We start from the raw sequence: 20430 nt of genomic DNA on the forward strand, positions 1-20430 counted from the left end.
CTCATCCAAATATTCAGAATTGTATACAAATAAGGTAAATAGCCTACTCTGAAAATTTAGTATTTAAAATGTAGGGTTAGACTTCCATAGATGTTTTCTGTTCTCTGGTTTGTAGGCTACTGCTAACAGTATTTGGTGTTTAGTTAGGGCATACTTCAGGCAAATCGACTACAGCGCATCCTAATTGTGCTGAGAGAGATCCACGGAGGCCTGTGATCATGGCCCTTTTTAAGCTGCGTTCTGCATGCGTTGCAAATGTCGCCAAGCAGAGTTGTGGATGAGGTCATTGTAGGTAAAGGTTGCTCAACGCCATCCGGCCACCACTGTCATTCACTCGTGACGTAAAAAACAGGGTCTCTTTCTAGAACTTTTCGATTTTCTCTTATAGATTGTCTGTCGCACCAATCATACTGACCATGGTTTCCCCTTAACCAATTACAGATAGCAGAGGGCGGGTTTTAAAGCATTCCAGACTTCTCCATACAGTTGCGCATGTTTGTTAGGATAGCCGGTCGATAGGCGACTGTAGCTTCAGAGGCGGACAGCGATCTGTGGACATCCTCGCGCACTGGGATTAGGTTGAATGAGTTGGCTATATAGAGCTCGCCTTACATAACAACTAGTAATTTTGTTAGCTCACTGTACGCTGGCTCTGTGTAAATATTTTATTCAAAATAAGAACAACGCAAACGTCTATTTGCATTGTGGAATCTACGTTTTTTCCCCTCACTGAAAGGTGTCAAGTGTCGTTACGGAAAATAACTGAAGCCTGCACTCATAATGTCAGTTGTAGGTATTGATGTGGGTTTCCAAAATTGTTACATCGCTGTTGCCAGGAGCGGCGGCATTGAAACAATCGCCAATGACTACAGTGACAGATGTACACCGTAAGTATGTAATTAACATCATAGTGACTGCGACTTCGTTACGCAATGTGTGCATCTGTGAGCGCTCTATACTGATGGCGTAGGTATGGACCAGTCCAGTCCAATGTGTCGACCATGGACATGTTTATGATTAATAAATGAATTGTAGCATACTTAGCCTATAGTATTTCATTTTCCATCTCTCTCTGTTAGTCTACGTCATAAAGTAATCCAATATATACCCAGTTAGAAATGCATTTATTGCCATAACATAGTAGTAGATAATTGGCGACTGGGAGTACATTTTTTACAAACCTACATGATTTTATTTTCATATTTCACGGTGTGATGACGTCTTGTCTAAAGTGCCCCATGATATTTATTAGAAAAAATATTTAGGCTACATGAACTCACATTTCCGTTTGTATTGTAGGCCTATGCGATGATCATCGCATAGCTCGAGCCTGTATGCGTGTTGCGCATCGTGCGTTTTGGAGTTTTCTGTCTGCCAAGCCAGCAGTTTTTATGAATCAACTTAGCTAACTGGTATCCACGATATTTTTGAGGGGTTACATATGGCTAATTGTACCCTATAGTTCAAAATAAATAAATATAACGCAGTGAACGGTAATACATGTGAAGTTGTTTTTGAGGAACCTATATAGCAAAATTCAGTGGTATTTGTTGGTATGTACAGAACGTCAATATCAGCAATATAAATGGGAACTGCACTATATACTCTATATTCTGCTGATTCCTACATTAACTGGATGGTGATTGTCATATGGCTGAGGAGGGGAAGATTGTGGATGAGAGAAACCTGTCATTTCCACCTGATAGAGTGGATCTTGAGTCAAGGAAACTCTGAGAAACGCACTGGAAACCGGTTCAGAAAGTGTGCCAAGTCATTGGGTTTGAAAAGTGGTGTTTTATTTGCAGATCCACTTACTTTTTGAAGGTGAACTGTTCTGTCTTATTGCCCTAGTTTATAACTCTCACAGAATCCCTTGTGAAATTAACTAGCTAATAATGTACAGCTTTTAACCCCCATTTTCCTGAACCGACTCCCTTGTTTTTTACCACTACATTACTGTCTGAAATCTGCCACACTCATTGCTGTTTCACCTGTGGTTGATATTTTGTTTGTTGTTGTCATTAAGGGCTTGTGTGTCTTTGGCTTCTAAAAACCGTATCATTGGAAATGCAGCCAAGGGTCAGGTTAGATTAACTTCAATTATTTTTTCCCCATTTAACTTTTTTAGTTATCGAGAAAAGATAAATGTCCATGACAACCATTCTTTCTTTCCTTTCAGATCATAACAAACTTCAAAAATACTGTCCATGGTTTCAAAAAGTTCCATGGAAGAGCATACGACGACCCATTTGTCCAAGGGGAGAAACCCAAACTGCCTTACAGCTTACACAAGCTGGCAAGCGGCAACACTGGGATCAAGGTAGCACCATCGTACCCTGTCAATCGCTTTTTTTTTCACTGTACCGTGGTCCTCTATTATCCATCTCTGTTGTGTTGCTTTGTCATTGAATGACCCTGCACACACACTAAGTCATTGTTGCTATCATTGCTATTTGCCCTGCTGTTTCCAACCAAGCTACAAACCACTGTTTTGCACCAGAATCAAAAGACAAATCGAAAACATTCTGACTCCTTCAGAATCAGAATCAAAATCTGGTTTTATTCACCATGTAGGTTTACACAAACACGGAATGTACTGTGGCCGGAAGGTGCAAACAATAAACATATACGGATCTTCAATCAAAAAGTATAAAAGTACAGTAGTCTAACTAATCCTAGGAACTAACAATCTAAAAAATAAAACAATTTAAAATGTAAATTATAAAATATAAATAAAATATATATAAAAATAAGAATATGAATACGAAGGGGCAATAGTGCAAATAAGGTGACCTGTGCGTAGTGCAACAGGTGTCGGATGGACTAATAATAGATATTAGTTAAATGTCAGTGGGAGTCCTTGGCCTTGTTGAAGAGGCCAGTAACGGATGCTCCTTTGGCTGTGTGTGCTTCGGATTGAATTTGAATAACTGAAACTGTGTCCTGCACCTTACCCGTGGCCTCTCTTTTAAAGGTGCGCTACCTGGATGAGGACAAGGTGTTCACTGTTGAGCAGGTCACAGGCATGCTCTTGACCAAGCTGAAGGAGACATCTGAAAGCGCTCTGAAGAAACCAGTGGTGGACTGTGTCATCTCTGTAAGCCACTACAAAATGCCACCCTCATCTAAAAAACAAGATGCTAAAAAAATATTCAATCCTCCGTTGGAGGACCAATTTCCGTAGACAGAACCACAATAGTGATGTTTTGAACACACACACACTATGTCTCTAAATACACACACAGTGTGTCTCTACATAAAGTTGTATCAGAACACCTGGTGTGTTGAGGGTTTTTTTCAATCATCTAACAAGAGCTTTCATCCACAGGTCCCAAGTTTCTTCACAGACGCAGAGAGGAGGTCTGTGATGGACGCGAGCCAGATTGCCGGCTTGAACTGTTTGCGTCTCATCAACGACACCACAGCAGGTCAGCGATTCTGTCCAATCAATGTCCTTTATTTGTGAAGGTCCAACCGTTGTCTTGCAGGTTCATACGAAGGAAAGCCCGTATTTCAAAACATTTTCAGTGTGTAACACTCTTGTTGACTGGGTCGACAGTGGCTTTGGCTTATGGGATCTACAAGCAAGACCTTCCCAGTCCAGAAGAGAAACCTAGAAATGTGGTGTTTGTGGACATCGGACACTCATCCTACCAGGTGTCTGTCACCGCCTTCAACAAAGGCAAACTCAAGGTAAGTCTCATACTAATCCTCAAAACATCCTATGAAGAGGTCCATAACGATCACACAACTGCATTGCATGTACCTGTACATGAACCAGTACCTCTGCTGATCCACCCAGGTCCTGGCCACATCTTTTGATCCCTACCTGGGTGGGCGTAACTTCGACGAGGTGATGGTGGACTACTTCTGTGAGGACTTCAAGGCGAGGTATAAGCTGAACGTGAGGGAGAACCCCCGAGCTCTGCTGAGGCTCTACCAGGAATGTGAGAAACTCAAGAAGCTTATGAGCGCCAACTCCTCAGACCTTCCTCTTAACATCGAATGCTTCATGAACGACATTGACGTGACCGGCAAGATGAATAGGTGCTTCAAGGATCTCGGTTTCTTCCCGTTTATTTTGGGGGTTTCCTCGTCATGGTGAAGTATTCATAATTTAATCTCGAATTTTTCTTCCTTCCCTGTCGTGAACAGGGGCCATTTTGAAGAAATGGCTGCCCAACACTTGATGAGGGTGGAGACACCATTGAAAGCGATCATCGAACAATCAAGTATGTGCTTTAATGCTTCGTTAGACTTTAATTTGGAGAAATGCTGCTGAAGGGAAAGGTTGAAGGACGAATGTGCGTTTTTTCGTTTCAGAGCTGAGCAGGGATGAGATCTACGCAGTGGAGGTTGTGGGAGGGGCCATCCGGACTCCGGCCATCAAGGAGAGGATCTCCAAGTTCTTTGGCAAGGATCTCAGCACCACCCTGAATGCAGATGAGGCAGTAGCCAGGGGCTGTGCTCTGCAGGTACAGTACTAGCCAGCCCTCATAACCAGATGAGACACTCACATTTCACGCTCTTCACCTCCGTCACCATGAATTCTCTCCAGGTGTTTTATTAGTAATTCTCTATTTAACAAATGGGTTGTGTGTGTGTGTGTGTCTACGGTTTTGTCTGTGTCTACGTGTGTGCGTGTTATTTTGTGTTGTGTGTGCATGATGTGTGTGGGTGTAGTGTGCTATTCTCTCCCCAGCGTTTAAAGTGCGAGAATTCTCTATCACTGATGTGGTTCCTTATTCCATTACTCTGCGCTGGAAATCTCCCACAGAGGATGGAGTGGGGTGAGGGCTCAAACACACTTTTATTATTGAGCGGTATTTACTTAGAAAGTGCTTTCCTACTTCCTAGTTAAAATACTTCTCTATTTCTCCCCTCTGCTGTTACAGAGAATGTGAGGTATACAGCAAGAACCACGCTGCTCCCTTCTCCAAAGTGATCACCTTCCACAAGAAAGAGCCCTTCGACCTGGAAGCCTTCTACAGCTGCCCTCAAGAACTGCCTTACCCAGACACCAGGATAGGTAGACCTGCCTGAATCTCATCTTTTTATGGCAGTTTAGCCAAACACTTATCTGTGCTTTGCCACTGAAATGGCGTGTAGACTACTTAATTTAAAAAGCCATTTGCAAGTAAGACTGATGTATTCCCACCTGATTATGTTCACCTGAGCCCCTGTGCTCTCCCAACTGGACAGTAATTAAGGCTTAGTGTCCCAAGGAACAAGACATTATTAGAAGTCATTTTCAGAGCTTAGCCTTTAGCTTTGTCTAGATGTTATGTGTGTGTGTGTGCGTACGTGTGTTTGATACACGAGGGAGTGTTTCAGGTGGGATTTCAGTCAGGACGGTAAATTACCATCTAATCAGACCTCGCCCCCTCTGCCTATTGTCTGGTCCTGATCCCCCCAGTGCACGCTTGTAATTTAAGTGACTCCATCAGTGGTTACAGAGACCGTATTCCGACCGGATCTATTTAAAAGGCTCTGTCTTGGTGTTCCAGGTCGCTTTTCGGTGCAGAACGTAGTGCCGCAGCCAGACGGAGATTGCTCCAAAGTAAAGGTCAAAGTTCGCGTCAACGTGCATGGCATCTTCAGTGTATCGAGCGCCTCCCTGATTGAGAAGCAGAAGGGCGAAGCGGACGATGTCCAGATGGAGATGGAGCCGGCCGTGCAGAACGAGGGCCGTCCAGAGGACCAGGTAAGAGCTGTGGAAGAAAGAGGAGTCAGATGGCTGAGAGGTTAGGGAATCGGGCTATTAATCAGAAGGTTGCCGGTTCGATTCCTGGCCGTGCGTATTGACGTTGTGTCCTTGGGCAAGGCACTTCACCCTACTTGCCTCGGGGCAATGTCCCTGTACTTACTGTAAGTCGCTCTGGACAAGAGCGTTTGCTAAATGACTAAATGTAAATGTAAGAAGGTCGCAGAGGAGAAACTGTTATTTAACGTTTCATCCAAGTCCAACATTCAACCCCTGCACTAGATGTAACTGGAAACCTCTGCTACTGTACATGATGGATGCAAACATCCCTGTCCTATTGGAATCTGATCATTCCTTCCTGAGTTCCTTCCGTGTGATATCTAGCGCCCTTACGATTGCATGAATGTCCATCAGTATGTATTTCTGTCCACTCAAGGCTATTTTCTTTCTATTTACGGCTATTGAAGCTGCACCCCTCTCCTCTCATTGAAGACTACATCTATAACTATATGGCGGAGGTTTGTGGTCACTGTGTGTGATTCCCCTGTCATAGTGTCCCTATCTTCAGGTGAAGGTCTATGCTGGTCTTATGATCATCTGTGGACCTCATCTGTTGATCTCTGTCAGCACAGATTCTCTGTAGGAACACAGGGGAGTCTGTGCAATTGTATCAGGCTTTGCAGCGTGTGTTACCAGGGGATACATGAAGCCGATGGAAAAGCTATTGTAAGAAAAAAAATACAGTTTCATGTCTTCATAGCCTATCCTTAGCAGACTGAATTTAACCTGTGCTGTGTCTGCTGTACAAATCATCTTCTAATGTACAGTAAGCTTGTTTATGTTGTACTCATAGTGATAATTTCATTTTTATTAAAAACATTGATCCCATTTAACATATACGTATCATTTATATATAAAGTTAGATGGAGAGGTGTGCACCTTGAATTAAGCTATTTTAGTATTTTTACTACATGTGGAGCTGTGCTTAAATTCATCTACACTGAACCCAAAACAAGAACTGGTATGGAAGCAAATCAGTGACATAATGTTCAAAAAAATCCAAATCAGATCAGAATTTCACCGTTTGAATTAGAGAAACCTGAATTTGAGAACCTTGAATTTTTGGATCAGAATCTTTTTTTATTTTTACATTTAAAGAGGTGAATTCAAAACCAACTAATTCGGTGGTGTTTAAATTTCAATATAGAGTATTCAATGCCTTTTTAAAATTAAAAACATGATGTCACTGATTTGCTTCCATAGCTGGTTAACAGTGAGAGTTTTGAGTGGATTGTGTGTCTGTGTTCTTGTGTCTCAGATGAAAATGCAGGTAGACCAGGAGCCTCAGAACCTGGGAGAACAGCAGAATGAGGACACCAGTTCCAGCAACAAGGTCAGTTCAGTTTCATCACAAACGACTACAAACAAACACACTTAAACCCTACAGTCCGACACGTTCACCTCTGCCAGGTGCTTCTGTCAAACACGAACAGATCAAACACAAGGAGACTTATTTGATTTTTCTACTCGCCTCACCCAGGAAGGGTCTCAGCCACAGGAGGTAGCTGCAGGGGGAAGCAAGCTGAAGGTCAAGGTGAAAAGTGTCGATCTCCCCATCCTGGCCAACACCACAAGACAACTGGACAGGGACATGCTCAATGACTTTGTCGAGTTTGAGGTGAGTCGCACTCTGACCCCTGCCACACCTCTGAACATCTGAGTCATGGTCCTTTGGTTCAAGGTAATCAGCATTCCAATTCGACTAGGGAAAGCAAAGTGAATGTAGTTCAATTAGTCTTAAAAGTTCATCTGTAATGATTTCCATAAGACAGGTAATCAATGTGTCTGTCAGTATCCTTGGATGCAACAATCAATAGTGTCCTCTGTTTTTCTGGTGTTACTGGTTAGTATCCTTGTTAATTGAGTCATGCATCTGTTATTTTCAGATTTTGGTTTGACCCATCTTTCAGACACACTTCTGACTGACTCACACAGAAGATGTTTCTCTGAATGCCCTACATACAGAAGTGAATGGCTTCCTTCCATTTAAGCCATCTGGGAGTTGTTATCAAAAGAAGACTGCGTCAATGAGGCACCAGACTTAATTCTGGCTCTGGTTGTGTGTGTCTCACTCTCTCTCTCTCTGCCTCTCGGTCTCTCAGGGCCAGATGATCGTCCAGGACAAGCTGGAGAAGGAAAGGAACGATGCTAAGAATGCCGTGGAGGAGTATGTGTACGACCTGCGGGACAAACTGTGTAGCATCTATGAAAAGTACATCAGCGAGGAGGTAAATATGACTGGGATTAGTTGTTTAGCATATTTAACATTTAGCTACTTTTTTTTGTTTTTGTTTCAGATTGGTATAAATATCTGTATCACTTCATTTTTTGTTGTGAATACTGATGCCCGATTTGGATTTCCCACCTTCCAAACCAGGACAGCAGCCGGCTGACACTGATGCTGGAGGACATGGAGAACTGGCTGTACGAGGAGGGTGAAGACCAGGCGAAACAGGTCTACGTAGACAAGCTGGAAGAGCTCAAGGTGTGTGATGCCCGTTTACAGTCAGCACATTCTATTTCCAGAATTCCGCAGGAACTGTTAAGGTAGAGGAGTGTTTAAAAAAAAAAGGGGGCAAACACACAGAACAGTTTTCAGTAGCAAAAGGTTCAATCCATTAAGCTGTCAAATAACTGCCCGGAATGCCACCTACCACTGACATTTCTTTCCCCCCCCTACATGCTCGGCTAAGGGAATTCACATTGATTTTCGTCTGGGCAGAAGTTCTAACGTTGGTCGAATCCTTTTGCTTGTTGGTCTCTCCAGAGGTTTGGCCAGCCCATTCGGGACAGACACAGAGAGCAGGTGGACAGGCCCAGAGCATTTGAGGAGCTGGGCAAGAAGCTACAACTATACATGAAAGCTGTGGAGGGTTACAAGCAGAAGGTAATTCAATGTTTTTAGTTATTGGCATTTCGGCATAGTAGCATTGTATCGACAAAAGTTTGACCAAGAGATGAGAGTTAAGGAAGGTTTTGTATTAGTCCCTTTCCAACAACCTTTCTGTATGAAATTAACCTTTGCTCCATTGGGATCGTTTTAATTACTTACCTTTTTAGTATCCAGTACACTCCTCCATCCTTGTTTAGATCTGCCAGCCCCCTGGAGCCTGTGCACACTTAAGAACTGATTAGGTCAATGCCAGTACTTTTTTGTACTTTGACATTGAGCAATGTCAGGGTTTATTTAATTTTTTTATCAAACTCTATATTTGATTTACCATTAATCAAACTCATATTTGTAAAGTCGATTTTGCAGTGCTCAGGCGTTCCTCCTTGTAAAATGTAGGTCTACCATTGATCTTTAAAATAACTTTTCCCCCCGCAAGGATGAGCGTTATCAGCATCTGAACGGCGATGAGATGAGCTATGTGGAGAAAAGTGTGAATGATAACATGGGCTGGATGAACAGCAAGATGAACGCCCAGAGCAAGCTCACCATCGCCCAGGACCCTGTAGTCAAAGTAGCAGACATAATTTCCAAAATACAAGTGAGTGTGTGTGAATTACTCAACCACTTGTCTATTTGTCATTCACTGGTGGCACAGGATCGCTACGAATCTCTACAAACGAGAAACATTGCCTGTGTTAACCCTATTCCTAACTCTTAACCCTTTTCCTCAGGAACTGGAGGATGTGTGTCATCCAGTGATCAACAGGCCGAAGCCCAAAGTCGAAGACGTCCCCGAGGACAGTGAGAAGAGTAACGGAGCCCATAACGGCCCAGCCAGGCCAGGAGCAGAGGCCAAGGGTACCCAGCAGACGAAGCCTCTCTCTGGGGAGATGGAGGTGGACTGAGTCCCTCTCCGTCACACAACCAAGCTCCTTTTGACATCCCTCTAGCTGTCATAACACCATTTAGAGTCATGGCCTCCCCTTAGAAACATACTGTTAGAATCCCGAGACCATTTTTCCTTGTCAACCAACCACGTCACAGGCGGTTTGTGAATTCTGTTTAAAGTGTATACCCGTGTTTTTTTTCTTTTCTTTTTACATTTCCTTGTGTTGAAACAGTGTGCTTCATAACGTTATGGGCCAGTTACTCTCCAAGGAGTTGAACACGTGAACTAAAACTGTAAAATAATATAATTAAATAGATTGAACAATGCTTGTCCTTCTTAAATACAGGTATGTGTTTGCATTTTGAGTCCCATCAACATCAGATCACTGAAATGAAACATCGTGCATACACCTTGTAGTGGAATATGAGTAGAATTCCTGTTTGAACAATTGCTATGACTGATGATATTATTAGCTAAATATGTATACGATACATATTATATATATTTGTATTCAATATATGGGTTTGAAAGGATGTCTATGTTTAGAACCTGTACATATTATTTTAGTAATTTAAACTGCCCCTTGCATATACAGTAGTATATGCACAGTGGTACATTCCTAGTGGTGAAATGGCAATGCTTGATATCCCATCTGTTGGTGGCAACTTACAGTTATGGGCAGCCTATTTCCTTTTCTTGTTTTCATGCATTCCCATATTTAAGTTGTGGGATTTAAAGATGGCAAATAATAAACTCATCTTCTTCAAGACAAACTTTTATTGTGAAGTCAATGCTTTTGTAATGCCTGAGAAAAGCTCCACGCTCAAAGTAGGAGGGGTCCGCTTTCGATTGTTGCCATATGACGTATATGGTGACGCCCCCACGAGGGTAACGGGCGGATATTTTCAAAATGGAAGAAATGTCAAAGTTTTGGAGGGGAACGAAAGAACAACTTTCATTCGTTTTATGTAAAGTTATTCTCGACTGTGCATACATGGAACTAAGCGATATATATTAACCTATTTTTTTATGTATATTGTGGACAAAGAAAGAACAAGATGAGTGTTTCAATCGGCGATAAAATTGAGGTGAGTTGGGTACTGTATGGGAAGCAAGCTAACACAATAGCTAGTGTGGCTAGCAAGCTATCTTATTTACTAGCTTGCCTTCGCGTTAACCAGCAGGTACTGATATTTAAGTTTTTCCTCAAAAGCTATTGCTAGTTTTGCCATGTTGTGATATAAGCTTTCAATTGTTTGCAACTATTAATAACTATTAATACGATGTAGTCGCAAGCTTGTTAACCAGGTTTTGATTCCTGCTGAGCAGTAAGCGCGCTCCGCGGTCAAACTCTCTTCCCCTGAGACTCGGAGATGTTGCATCGGTTATTTGTTGCTTGGGAACCAACTTCGTTAGCGGGAGGAGGACCGGGATAATTAAAGGTCTTGGTTACCGTGTGTCAGCGTCAGATGTAGATGGCTTGTTTGGCAGTTATTGTGTGTCAAGCCAGATTGTACCTTAACTACACACAAAAAACCTCACCAAGCAGTCTCGTCATTCACAGAGTAGTAGGCTAGCTACTGCAAGCAACATGACACTTCCGTCAGGGAAAATGTTTGACAAAGTTTTTCAATATTTTTTTAATAATCTCACAAGTAAATGTGAAGATAAAAATGAAGCGAGAGTGTCATCCTCAGCAGATGAGCATCGGATTGAGGTATCTAACATTTTACCGGTGTCAAAGAAGTCTAGAAACTGTTTTTTCGGTTTTACGGTAGAACTGTTTTGGGAGATGTATTGTTTTCCAAGATTGATGTTTATTTCTTTCATTTTTAGGATTTCAAAGTTCTCACCCTTCTTGGAAAGGGCTCTTTTGCATGTGTTTATCGGGCAAAATCTGTTAACACTGGTCTGGAGGTGGCTATCAAAATGGTAAGAAATACTGTCTTTCTATATCCTGGCAATCACATTGTGCATTATTGTGGGTGTATTATATAGTCTCCGTTTACATGGAAAGGAAATTGCTTACAATTGTACATGATGATCTTGAGTCCAAGTTGGGAATAATGTCAAAGCTTCACACAGCAGGGATCATCAACAGTATTATTCAGATGACAATAAGTTAGTACTTTCAGGGCACTTAAAGTTATGTAAAAGAGAATCAACGTAAACACACATTGTTCTTGGTGTGCTTCCTCCAGCTAAGCAGGTGCTTTCCCCCTCCTCTGCTCCCTCCCCAGGGCTTTCCTGGTCTCCGCAGAATTGGCAGTCGTTTGTGTCTCTGGATAGCTCTTACCTCCTCGCTGCAGAGAACAGATTGTCAGATAACCACAAGACTGAAAGCACATATGGACACTGTGTAATTATCTCTTTTATTTTTCCACCGGTGCAGATTGACAAGAAGGCCATGCAGAAAGCTGGGATGGTGCAACGCGTGATTAACGAAGTGGAGATCCAGTGTCGATTGAAGCATCCGTCCATTCTGGAGGTGAGTGTGGTTCACCTCCCTGTTTGTTATAATATAGATCATATTATCTTTCAAAGGAGTAGGAAGCTAAACAGACTATAATATATATCATATTATTATCTTTATTATTATAATATTCAGGGTTTCGCGCAGAAAATGTGTTTGTTAAGGTGGTAGGGTGGGGTTTGCCGTCAGACCGGGGGGGGTAGTTTGTGCGATAGATTGTTCTGGAGAGAAGGGAGACTGGCGTTGGTCACGGTTTGGAATGGAAGGGAGAAAACTGGACAGAGTAACACGGCAGATATCGCTATTTTTATTTTATTTTTAACGACGTAGTTAAAGCAGCAGGCGTGTGTTGCTTAGGCGGCCGCCTTAGCTGCACAGTGCTGCGGGAAATCCTGATATTAGTAGGAAGCTGAACTCTGTGTGTAAAATAGTTCAGACTTTCCAATGCTTCTCCTCTGTAGCTTTACAACTACTTTGAAGACACCAACTATGTGTACTTGGTGTTGGAGATGTGTCACAATGGAGAAATGAGCCGCTTCCTAAAAGACAGGACTGTGCCCTTTTCAGAGGACGAAGGTGAGCCAATGAAGGATTTGTAATTTTTCATGTATTCTTCTTCTTCATGGAAATACTGTATGCCACGCGAAATAATGAAGTTGACGATGCTTCATGTTCAGCCATTGGCATCCTTGCGTAACTTCTCGTTTACGCTGTGTTACAGCCAGGCACTTCATGCATCAGATAGTGAAAGGTATGCTGTACCTGCACACACACGGGATCATGCACAGAGACCTGACCCTGTCCAACCTCCTGCTGACCAGCACCCTGAACATCAAGATCGGAGACTTTGGTCTGGCCACCCAGCTGAAGCTCCCCAGCGAGAAGCACTTCACCATGTGCGGCACCCCCAACTACATCTCCCCGGAGGTGGCCACGCGCAGCGCCCACGGCCTGGAGTCGGACGTCTGGTCCCTGGGCTGCATGTTCTACGCCTTCCTCACGGGCCGGCCCCCGTTCGACACAGACACGGTGAAGCGCACCCTGAACAAGGTGGTCCTGGGCCAGTATGACATGCCCGGCCACCTGTCCCCAGAGGCCCAGAACCTGATCTCCCAGCTGCTGCAGCGAGACCCCGCCCAGCGGCCCAGCCTGTCGGCCGTGCTGGATCACCCTTTCATGACCCACAGCCTGCTGGCCAGGACCAAGGAGCTGAGCCTGGGGGAGGAAGGCTCCATGGACAGTGGCATCGCCACCATCTCCACCGGTTGCACCTCCTCCACGTCAGGCAGCAGCAACCGCCTCCAGAGGAAGGCTGGGCACGTGGTGGCCTCGGCCCTGCCCAACCGCATGACCCCCCTCCCGGCCATGTCCCGGCCTCCTAGCAGCGCCTGCTTCGAAGGGGAGGAGAGCTGGCAGGAGCCCTGCCACAGAGCCCCCAGGGCGGGCAGGAGCGTGGCTGCCCAGGGGCTGGAGAGCAGCCAGCCCCAGTCTCGCTACCTACGCAGGGCCCACTCGTCAGAGCGCTCCTGCTCCTCACCCATCCTAAGCCCGGGCGTGGCCCAGGCGGCGCTGGAGAGGTGCCACTCAGAGGAGACTCTGACTGGGGGAGAGAGGCTGGCTTTCCCCCAGTCCTCTGGCTACAAGCAGCATAGGAGACCCCAACCATCTCCCCCTGTCAAGCAGACATCCAAGTAGGTCACCACAGCTTCTTCTACCCTCCCATGTCTCCCAACTCAGTACTGACAGGAACCTGCATTTGTGTTTCTCAGCTCGGGGTGTTCGTTCTCTGCACAAATGGCACGTCAACAAAGTCTGCAGGCGGTGGACTCGGAGGGGCTTCCTAACTGGTTCAGTAAAGAAGGTATGTCAGCGAAGGGGAGGAGAAGACCAGGTATTAATGGCAAAGGGTTGTTAGACAAGCCTCTAAAACACGGCTTGTTCCCGTCTCGTTTCCCAGGGTCGTCTCAGAGGCCGCCCACCGACGGCAGCTCTCACAGCGGCTCCGGAAGCTTCCACAGCGGCAGGGAGCCTCTGGGGGTGCACAACTCCTGGTGTGACCACCCCGCAGGCCGAGGGCCTGGGCCTGGCCTCGACCTCCACCCCCCTCGCCCCCGCGCCCCCCTGCCAGAGTCCTACAGGGAGAACCTGGTCGGCGGAGACCTTCAGAGCAGTCCTGGGGGAGAGCTGAAGGGGCTGTCCAGGAGCACTCCCAGCATGGAGGACAGGAAGAAGGCCTTGAGAAATGTGCAGCCTCCCTTGTGTGCCTGGAGACTAAAACCCATCAGGCAGAAGACTAAGAACGCCGTGGTAAGACAGAGCGTCATGTACCTCAGCTCGTCCATGAACACAACCCGGCTCGTATCCACCATGCTGCTGCGGTCAGTGAAAGAGCTGCTTGTAAGGTCTGTCCCTTGTATGTCGTAGGTGAGCATCCTGGATTCAGGAGAGGTCTGCATGGAGCTTCTGAAGGGTCAAGGCAGCCAGGAGAGGGTCAAGGAAGTCCTCCGGATCTCCTGCGACGGTCTGACGGTGAGCCACACAGACACGGAACGTTCATCGGTGTTGCCGAGCAACCGCTCGGAAAAAAAACAAACAAAGCTCTCAACCGAATGTTCACATCCTGAATCCTTCCCCCGCAGGTGACCATCTATCAGCCCAACGATGGGAAGGGTTTCCCCGTGCTCGACCGGCCACCCGCGCCCCCGGAGGACATCCTGATCTGCAGCTACGAGGATCTCCCAGGTAGGCTGGCACATGGACGCATCGTGTCTGACTCGCACACAAACTGACTCTTACACAGACTGACTCTTACACAGACTGACTCTTACACAGACTGACTCTTACACAGACTGACTCGCACACAGACTGACTCGCACACAGACTGACTCGCACACAGACTGACTCGCACACAGACTGACTCGCACACAGACTGACTCGCATCGAGTCAGCCGGGCCGTTCTCTGATCCGTCTCGTGCTTCCCATCTCCAGAGAAGTACTGGAAGAAGTACCAGTACGCCTCCAAGTTCATCCAGCTGGTGAAGACCAAGACCCCCAAGGTGACCCTGTACACCAGGTACGCCAAGTGCATGCTGATGGAGAACTCTCCCACGGCCGACCTGGAGGTGTGCTTCTACGATGGTGAGATCTGTGCTACACATCCTCTGGCTCTTTTTGGGAGGGAATAATAATAATCTCAGAATTCAACAGTTATTTTCATGTTTATTTGAAAATGACAACAAACAGACCAACACTAAAAAATAAGTAAATAACAATATCTAAAAGACTATATTCCCGGTGCCGTCAACAACAGATACGATCCTTCTGTGTTTCTCCACAGGGGCCAAGACCCACAAGACGTCGGAGCTGGTGCGCGTGGTGGAGCGCAGCGGCAAGTCTCTGACGGTGAAAGGGGAGCTGGGTGTGGGGGGGCTGAGCCCTGAGACCAAGCTCTACCTGGAGCTGGCACGCGAGGGCCACAGCCTCTGTCTGGCCCTGGAGGCGGCCGTCACTGCAGAGGAGCAGCGCAGCGCTCGAAGCACTCCCTTCTTCCCCATCACCATCGGCAGGTGAGGCCATGCGAGACGCCCTCAGTAAAGATGGAGGAAGCAGAGTTAAGTGATACTGCTCTCTCCTGGGAGATTCGCTCTCAGTAAAGATGGAGGAAGCAGAGTTAAGTGATGCTGCTCTGCTGCAGTTGACTCAAACTGTCCATGTGTGTCTGTCTTAGGAGGCCGGTTAACCCAGACACTCCCAGCCCCACAACGCTGTCCTCCCAGCCGACCCCCCCTGAGGTGGCCTCGCCCCCCCAGCCCCCCCACATCACTCCCTCGGTACGTTTCCCAAGGGTTCGCTGGAGACCGGAATTATTTCGATTTATAATCAGAATAAAACTCAGACTATTTTTGTGACAGGTTGTGTTGTTCCTCCAATCCCCAGATGATCTCATACGATGGCTCTGACTTCACCACAGCCAGCCTGGCTAAACACCGCTCCCCTCTGCTGGTCAGACCAGAACACACAGCCAGTACGGGGAAAGTCGTCAAGTCTGTTTTTGTACCAAACATAGGCTGGGCCTCGCAGGTAAACGATTTAGAACGTCTAAAATCTGGTTCTCACCTGTAATACAGCCCGTTTACGATTTGACGGTTTGTGTGGTCATGTTTCTGAGGGTAGTTCTGTGTGTGTTGCGTTGCCAGTTGACCAGTGGAGAGGTGTGGGTGCAGTTCAACGATGGATCCCAACTGGTGGTGCAGGCGGGGGTGTCCTGCATCACCTACACGTCTCCTGAGGGGCGCACCACCAGGTACCACGCCCACAGCAGGGACCCCACCCTCACATCCACACGAGTTAACACAGCTGCACCACCTTCCTGTCCAGCTTCCTGAGCTGCTTCCTGTGTTCCTCAGGTACAAGGAGAACGAGAGGTTGCCAGAGCACGTGAAGGAGAAGCTGCACTGTCTCTCCACCATCCTGGAGCTGTTAGCCAATCCGGCTTCACAGATGGGGCTGTCGGCCAATCCGGCTTCACAGATGGGGCTGTCGGCCAATCCAGCTTCACAGCGTTTACAGACACCTAAATAACACCTGTCATCTCCTCTCAGCCTGGCTCAGAGCAGACCGCTGCATGAATGGGGGACTGGGTTAGCTCAGGTGTGCTTGTAAATATAAACCTTTTTACCTGTACAGATAAAGATTATGAAAAGATATATATTTTATACATGTGCCCATGTTGTTTGTAAAAAAAAAAAAAATAGTGTTTTGTAATGTTTTACATGTTTTTCTAATTGTAACCACTATGAAATGTCAGATGGATAAAAGCTTGAGCAATAAACATCTGCGGGCTGGGTAGTATTCAGTTGAACTTTGTCATCGTCTCAGTCAAACACTCCTCAGAATCACAACACACGTTTCTAGCAGAAACAAGTCGGTGACGGGTAACGTTTAAAAAGTCGCTCTACTCACCAAGTCAACCTTTTCTGTTTATTTCGCCTAGTTGGTATAGCCATTTAATAAAAAATGTCACAAAAATCTGGATTTGATTTCTCATCACAGAACTGATACAAAACATCGACATATATACGCACGTATGCATATTTGTATATTATATACTGTATACATAAACATACTATGAACACATCCAAGTAAACATTCAGTTGGAAAACAGAGCACAATGACAGTCTGGGCTGGAGAGGACCGGGTTGGGTTCCGATTTATTTCCCATTTAGAAGCACGATGAATAACACAATGCAGAACACAGTATAGTTAAGATTATAGAGACGTCGGTATTTTCACAACACACTGGACATGGCTTGGTTAGTATCCTCTGCATGGGCCCTGCAGTTCCATGGTTATCCACCCTGACGGCTGGAGGACTTGAGGGCCTCCGCAGGGGGCGGGGGGGCTCTCAGGCCTGAGGATCAACTCTCAGGTCCCAGAGGGCTGCAGGTGAGCTAGATACCCTGTTTGCACAACCTCCGGGTCTCTGGAGACCTTTCAGACCACCACTCGACCTTCTGAGGGCCGGCGCGGCCGACGATAAAGCTAGCCTCAGCTCCTCTGGGAGAAGAGAGAAGACACAGGACCGGGAATACCACCCGACATGCAACGGCTGCTCTAAACCTTGTCCTGTGCACAATTAGGCACACAAAGGCTTCTCCGTCCTGTAACAGTTCTGTAGATGGTTTACCCATTCAACCGGGCTCTCCAATTCACTCTTTCCCCGACATAAATCCACCGTTTGTTCAAATAATCACTCGCTGTTTATATAAAAAATCACTTTTCCCATAAAATCTCATAAAATAAATTGTTGCTCTTAGTAGACGTAAGGACGAAGACATTAACAAAATAGAAGTAAAAAAGGATATCTCACAGTGAACATTGGAAACAAGAATTAGGATTTTCCCACCTCTAATTCTAAATCTGTGATACCTCGAAGCACACAATGACAGCAGGAGGAAGATGTTTACAGCTTGTTGAATTTCTGCTGTTAACCAGTTAGAATATAAAGCACAGTACATGATGCTTAGCAGTTGTCATTAAGGGCTCGACCAGTACCAGCTGTCTAACTGCAACTGGAATGTTCATGAGACTGAACAAAACAACCGAATCTCATTTCATGGTAACAAAAATAATTATTTATGTTGAATACGTCGACTATACAAATACTTCTAGTGGAAAAAGATCATTTTTTAACAATATTAATTAACCACACTGTATTTATAAAGGCCCAGTTTTGATTCGATAGAGTGATCAAGAGACAAGTGTTCCCCAAGCAGGGTGTAGTTTTCAACATTATAGAACAGTCATGTGTTTGATAAGCGTACTTTAACACAAGGTATTGCTCTATGGACAATGGCAATCTACATTTCTTGTTGTAGAATGTTTTCTAATCTAAACCTAATGAAGCCTGTCAGTTCTCTTCTTGTCCGGGACAGGATGTTGTTTTGTCATTTCTTTACTTCCTTTAAGCATTGAAATACTGAAAATTCTTATTTGAAAACAGATGAGAAATGGAATATGATCCTGCTCTGCCTGCTGGGAGCGGCAGCAAACCTCCCCTCACACCTCCCAACCCTCCACAGGCCCAGAAACATCACTTCAAGTCAACAGAACTTGGTCTCAAGATGGTGGAGGTACACATCTCTAGACTATAAAGCATGAGGATGAGTCGTGCGTAGCCGTGAGTCTTCAGCTCGGCCCAGACCCGCACTACGACAGCCCTGCACACACACACAGTCTCGTTACTTAGATGGCACACGGGAAAGTAAACAGTGATGACATTTCATCTTATCCAACATAACCATGAGTTCTTGTCATCTTGACAACTTTTATAAGCTCATTTGCTCCTGCATGAGAGCAGCGATCGCCCACATGCCAGATGCTGCACACCTCCTCTCTGTTTCAGATGGATCCCAGAGGGATATATTAGAATGCACACACACACACCTGTGGTTGTTGGGCAAGGTTGTGAGAATGTGTGCGTGTGGGTCCATGTGTGTGTACATGTGTGTATTTCTATGTGTGTGCGTACGTGTGTGTATTTCTATGTGTGTGTACACGTGTGTTCTCTCCTCCTGCCTCCTGTGGACCCCTCAGCCTTGTTAAATTTCACACACACAGAAACAAAATCAGCAATTAAGCAGAGTTCCCAAAAGTTCACATTACAGTACTGTAAGTCTTATTAAAACGAAACCGAAAAGTACAAAAAAAGGCAGAGAGAAAATAAAAGAATCCAACACCCAATCATCACCATCATCAATATCTACATAGGAAAGTTGTTTTTTGATTACAGATATATTATAATTCATTAATATCATAATTATTATGACTATTATTCATTAATATTGTCACCGATGTCATCTGTTTTGGTGTGGGGACAGAACAGGGAGAGGGATGAACAGGGAGGGGGATGAACAGGGAGGGGGATGAACAGGGCAGTCACTGGGATGAGGCTTTGGTGGCCATCGTGGAGACACAGTGCTGCTGGAAGTTGGGTGACATGGCTGAGTTGCAGCCCAGTCTCTGACGAGGGCCCTTCAGGCCTCCATCCCCCTCCACGATCCAGGGGCTGCCGCCGGCCTCCTTGCCCAGCACGCTGCAGCAGGCGGGGGGGGAGGGAGCCGGGCTGGGGGCCTGCGTAGGAGCCGGGGGGGCGTCGGGGGCGTGGGCCTGGAGGACGGTGGTGATGTGGGTCAGGAGGTCGTTGAAGAACTCAGAGACGCCCTCGTAACCTAGACGCAGGACAGGGACAGAGATCAAACTTGCTGCGGTACATCTTCCCCACTTCCTCCCCTCAGCTGCGTGATGACACAGTGCGACCGGCTCCAGGGATCTGGCTCGGCTGTTTTCAGATCCGGTTCTCGAGGGAGAACGCGGCGAGGAGACAGAATGAGCTCACAGCGTTATTCTCTCACACTCCCAACTGTCGGGAGGGAGGGGCGCGTCGCAACCCGTTACCATGGGGACGGCCCCAATCCAGCGAGAGGCTCCCTACCCTGCCTCTAAGAGCTCGACTCTCACGGCTGTGAAAAAGAAACACGCCAACTTCCAAACAACCCCCCCCCACCGACCGAAACACACTAACGCTGCCCGGCGTGTTCTTAGTGAGGGCTCATATCTCCTGCTGGTCTGTGATCGCCCCCCCTCCTCCCCGTCGCCGTGGAGACAGACAGCCTACCTGGGAATGCATTGATGTCAATGACGGCATGCTGGCCCGTCTGGTTGTTGATGATGACGTCGATGCCGAACAAGGACACGCCCAGAGCCTGGCGCAGGGAGCGGGACAGCTCCCGGATGACGTCATCACTGGGCGGCTGGGACACGCCCTCCACATTGTCTCTCTGGGGTCACGGGCACACAGACACACAGACTATTGTAATAACAATAACAAAAATTATAATTAAAATAACAT

General features: G+C 46.1%; 3 protein-coding genes across 3 annotated transcripts in view; 2 read left to right on the top strand and 1 right to left on the bottom strand.

Moving 5' to 3' along the window:
- Positions 1-516: 516 nt before the first annotated feature.
- hspa4l (heat shock protein 4 like) lies at positions 517-10313 on the top strand. Its single transcript, XM_062470384.1, has 19 exons — positions 517-887; positions 2027-2084; positions 2180-2320; positions 2975-3097; positions 3329-3428; positions 3560-3693; positions 3803-4047; positions 4156-4232; positions 4324-4475; positions 4684-4790; positions 4896-5029; positions 5508-5704; positions 7023-7097; positions 7245-7382; positions 7867-7992; positions 8142-8249; positions 8532-8651; positions 9094-9255; positions 9389-10313. The coding sequence occupies exons 1-19, from the start codon at positions 781-783 to the stop codon at positions 9560-9562; spliced, it is 2478 nt and encodes an 825-aa protein (XP_062326368.1). The 5' UTR covers positions 517-780; the 3' UTR covers positions 9563-10313.
- Positions 10314-10419: 106 nt separating this feature from the next.
- Positions 10420-16871, top strand: plk4 (polo-like kinase 4 (Drosophila)). The gene is made up of 15 exons (XM_062470348.1): positions 10420-10634; positions 11383-11478; positions 11939-12034; positions 12481-12595; positions 12741-13710; positions 13789-13880; positions 13977-14326; positions 14444-14548; positions 14659-14761; positions 15009-15158; positions 15358-15586; positions 15748-15850; positions 15957-16100; positions 16217-16323; positions 16427-16871. The coding sequence occupies exons 1-15, from the start codon at positions 10605-10607 to the stop codon at positions 16599-16601; spliced, it is 2865 nt and encodes a 954-aa protein (XP_062326332.1). The 5' UTR covers positions 10420-10604; the 3' UTR covers positions 16602-16871.
- A 115-nt stretch (positions 16872-16986) lies between these two features.
- The window catches only part of itpk1b (inositol-tetrakisphosphate 1-kinase b), a 30155-nt gene continuing 26711 nt past the window's right edge, over positions 16987-20430 (bottom strand). The window contains exons 10-11 of the mRNA XM_062470350.1: positions 20197-20359; positions 16987-19750 (exon numbers count right to left, since the gene is read on the bottom strand). Coding sequence (XP_062326334.1) covers positions 19458-19750; positions 20197-20359 — 456 coding nt within the window. The 3' untranslated portion in view covers positions 16987-19457. The remainder of the gene's footprint in view (positions 19751-20196; positions 20360-20430) is intronic.

Source organism: Osmerus eperlanus, chromosome 9 (assembly GCF_963692335.1).
Source record: "Osmerus eperlanus chromosome 9, fOsmEpe2.1, whole genome shotgun sequence".
In the NCBI taxonomy this organism is placed as follows: domain Eukaryota; kingdom Metazoa; phylum Chordata; class Actinopteri; order Osmeriformes; family Osmeridae; genus Osmerus; species Osmerus eperlanus.

Bases quoted from the DNA above. Each gene is read 5' to 3' on its own strand.
- hspa4l (XM_062470384.1), top strand. From the start codon at position 781: ATGTCAGTTGTAGGTATTGATGTGGGTTTCCAAAATTGTTACATCGCT. The intron at 5,030-5,507 runs GTAGACCTGCCT...TTGGTGTTCCAG, and splicing joins TTACCCAGACACCAGGATAG to GTCGCTTTTCGGTGCAGAAC. The intron at 5,705-7,022 runs GTAAGAGCTGTG...CTTGTGTCTCAG, and splicing joins AGGGCCGTCCAGAGGACCAG to ATGAAAATGCAGGTAGACCA.
- plk4 (XM_062470348.1), top strand. From the start codon at position 10,605: ATGAGTGTTTCAATCGGCGATAAAATTGAG. The intron at 12,596-12,740 runs GTGAGCCAATGA...GCTGTGTTACAG, and splicing joins GCCCTTTTCAGAGGACGAAG to CCAGGCACTTCATGCATCAG. The intron at 15,587-15,747 runs GTGAGGCCATGC...TGTCTGTCTTAG, and splicing joins TTCCCCATCACCATCGGCAG to GAGGCCGGTTAACCCAGACA.